The sequence below is a fragment of the Rutilus rutilus genome, assembly GCF_951802725.1.
Source record: "Rutilus rutilus genome assembly, chromosome: 12".
In the NCBI taxonomy this organism is placed as follows: Eukaryota; Metazoa; Chordata; class Actinopteri; order Cypriniformes; family Leuciscidae; genus Rutilus; species Rutilus rutilus.
Genome location: NC_140217.1, coordinates 38286129 through 38289608, shown reverse-complemented (window position 1 = coordinate 38289608; position 3480 = coordinate 38286129). Strand labels below are relative to the sequence as shown.

At 36.1% G+C, this 3480-nt stretch overlaps 1 protein-coding gene across 1 annotated transcript; it reads left to right on the top strand.

Annotated features, from left to right (window-relative positions):
* LOC311301604 (adenosine receptor A3-like) lies at positions 1–2849 on the top strand. Its single transcript, XM_084426854.1, has 2 exons — positions 1–560; positions 1992–2849. The coding sequence occupies exons 1-2, from the start codon at positions 229–231 to the stop codon at positions 2671–2673; spliced, it is 1014 nt and encodes a 337-aa protein (XP_084282980.1). The 5' UTR covers positions 1–228; the 3' UTR covers positions 2674–2849.
* The last annotated feature ends 631 nt before the right edge of the window (positions 2850–3480 follow it).

The window sequence follows — 3480 nt, the reverse complement described above, 5'->3', positions numbered from 1 at the left end:
TAAAATATAGAAATCTTTTGTAACATCAAATGTCTTTACCATCACTTTCAAGCAATTTAATGCATTGTGTTGTGGCTTGCCACTTCAAAGTACTGATCAAGCAAACAATCTTGTGTGTGTGTGTGTATTTGGTTATTCATGTCTGTTTGAGAGAGTGAAGACAACTTCCTATCTTAACCACGACCATTTCAAAGTTCCTGTAGAGATCTTGTGCCTTCAGTCTCCACCATGGCTGATGGTGAGAAGGTGATCTATACCTCTGTGGAGGTGCTCATCGCTGTGGGATGCTGTCTGGGGAACATGCTGGTGATCTGGGCCGTGTGGTCGTGTCGATCCCTGAGTCAGACCACGTTCTGCTTCATTGTGTCGCTGGCGTTGGCTGATTTTCTGGTGGGGATGATTGCTGTGCCTTTCGCAGTGATAGTTGATGGACGGCTGAAGACTACTTTCCACTGCTGCCTCTTCATCAGCTGTGTGGTCATTGTGTTGACCCAGGCCTCCGTTCACTCCTTGTTGGCCATCGCTGTGGACCGATACCTGCGGGTTTATAAGCCTCTCAGGTTTGAACTTTGTGTTGCTTCATATTGAGAGCCAAACTGATCAAGCTTACTGATAAGGAGGAAATCACACTTGAACGTTTCTCAGAGATGATGCACACTTATTTTTATCATACTGAATCTTTAGGTGCAAAATGGACCGCATTTGAATGTGTGTTAATGTATGTTAAGAATTTGTTTATTCTGTAATCTGCTCAGCTTTTAAAAAAAAAAACGACGTTCTGTTTTGCCCGACATCATGTTGGCATTGACCAACACAGAAAACTACTGTAGCAAACATAGAGCTGGCAAAGATATTCCTCAATAAGAAAAATTTGAGCACTTGTGGTTGCGTTTTAGACATTTTGCTCCTGAATGCTTCCAGAATGTGACATTAAAGGTTTAGTTCACCAAAAAATGACAATTGTCATCATTTATTCACCCTCATGTCGTTCCAAACCCGTAAGACTATCGTTCATCTTCAGAACAGAAATTAAGATCTTTTTGATAAAATCTTAGAGATTTCTGTCCCTCCATTGACAGCTACACAACAACCACTTTGGTGCTTCAAAAAGCTCATAAAGAGATTATAAAACTAATCCATATGAATTGAGCGGTTTAGTCCAAATGTTCTGAAGAGACTCGATCACTTTATATGATGACCAGTTTTATTTTAGGCTTTTATTTACAAATAGAAGATTTTGACTAATTTTCATTTTTGGGTGAACTATCCCTTTAAATAGGGTTCACTGAACAAATTAAGTAAAACATGAAATCATGATTCTGATTTACTTAAAAATATATAATTTTAGTCAACAAGGGTGCAAAAATATAAAAAGCAACTGTTTTCAACATTGATAATAATCTGAAATGTTTCTTGAGCATCATATCTTCAGCATATTAGAATTATTTCTGAAGGATCATGTGACACTGAAGACTGAAAATACAGCCTTGCCATCAGAGGAATACGATATTTATTTTAAATAATATTTTGATCAAATAAATGCAGCCTAGGTGAGCAAAGAGACTTTCAAAAACAAAAATCGGTAACACAGCAATAAGGTCTCATTTGTTAACATTAGTTAATGAATACATTTGTTACAGTGTTTATTAATCTTTGTTAATGGTAGTTCATAAAAATACAGTCATTCATTGTTTGTTCATGTTCACAGTGCATTAACTAACATTAAAAAATACATTGTATTAGTAAATGTTGAAATTAACATTAACCAAGATTAATAAATGCTTTAAAAGTTTTGTTCATTCTTAGTTCATGTTAACTAAAGTTGTTAACTAACATTAACTGATGAAACCTACTGTAAAGTATTACCAAAAAATCTTACCAAACCCAAACTTTTGAAAGGCAATGTGTATATATATGTACATACATACATACATACATACATACACAGTACCGTTGAAAATATATAAAGATAATTTCTCATTGATTTTCAGGTACAGAGGATCAGTCAAAAAGCAGCATTTGTGGGCCGCGGTCACTGTATGTTGGCTCTCTGCTTCTATACTAGGCTTCATGCCCATGTTCGGATGGCACAACGAAGACACCACAACAAGAGAAAACTCCACTATTACATGTCATTTCATCACGGTTATACCCATGTCGTACATGGTCTACTTCAACTTCCTCGCTTGCATCCTACCACCCATCATCATCATGATGGCCCTGTACTTGTTACTCTTCAATATGATATCCAAACAGCTGAGAAAGGAGGTCGGGCGCCCCGTGGAGTCCAGGTCGTTTTACCGTAAGGAGCGGAGACTGGCCAATTCTCTGGCTTTGGTGCTGGTTCTGTTTGCTGTTTGTTGGCTCCCGCTGCACATAATGGACACGCTTGACCATTACAAAATTGTCAAAGTGCCCACTGTCGCCTTTCACATCGGCATCCTCCTCTCTCACGCCAACTCCGCAGTTAACCCCATAGTGTACGCTTTTAAGGTCCCTAAGATTAAGAAGGCATATAAAAGCATCTTGACGAAGCTGACAAACACAGAGCAGAAGGAAGATCAGAGCAGTCAGACTTTGGAAAATAATGCCAGCAGCTACTCAAACAGCATCGTCAGGTGTACCATGAAAATAAACCCACAGGTGGTTTTAGCCACCAATCAGAACGGTTAGCATGAGTCTGTTCTCACGCACAAGAAGTAGAGAGACCAGGGAATTACACAGACAAAAGTTCAATTATACAAATGGACTGCCGCTTTTGCATAGCTTGTGCTTGCTATTTAAAAATTATTTTAAACTTTCCTATCTGGCAGCTCCAGTAAGATGTATCTTGAACTCAGTCTTGGAAACTATGCACTGTAAAAAGTGAACAGTTGGATCAACTTAAAAAAATTACTTCAATTGGTAACACCTAAAGAAATTAAGTTCTCTCAACTTAAATTATCACGTTTTATCGTGAAAAATGTGATAATTTAAGTTGAGAAAACTTAATTTCTTTAGGTGTTACCAATTAAAGTATTTTTTTAAGTTGATCCAACTGTTCACTTTTTACAGTGTGTACAAGCCTTAATTAAACAATTTAATAATCAATTAAAAAGGATTTTATAATTGTATGGTAATAATTGTCTATTATTACAATCAAAATCACAGTTTACACTTGTTAAAACTGCAATGGGTGTAAGAGAGTACACATCACTTCAATTAAATTATGAGTCATTGGTTCTTAAGAATGTGTTCTTAACAATAGTGAGTGATTTAAGCCATGTTTTATTTCCAATGTATCAACTTCTGCCATCAGGGAAGTGTTATAGAGTCCCACTTTGTAAGAGCAACCATTACAAAAAAATTCAATTCTATTCATATTTTAAATAGTAAGATGTAGTCATTGTTATCAATTATTTTTAATGTTTTAATTATTATTAGTAGTATATATATATATATATATTTTTTTTTTTTTTGTCCTTTTGTTGTCCCTTTAAT

Bases quoted from the DNA above. Each gene is read 5' to 3' on its own strand.
- LOC311301604 (XM_084426854.1), top strand. From the start codon at position 229: ATGGCTGATGGTGAGAAGGTGATCTATACCTCTGTGGAGGTGCTCATC. The intron at 561-1,991 runs GTTTGAACTTTG...ATTGATTTTCAG, and splicing joins CGGGTTTATAAGCCTCTCAG to GTACAGAGGATCAGTCAAAA.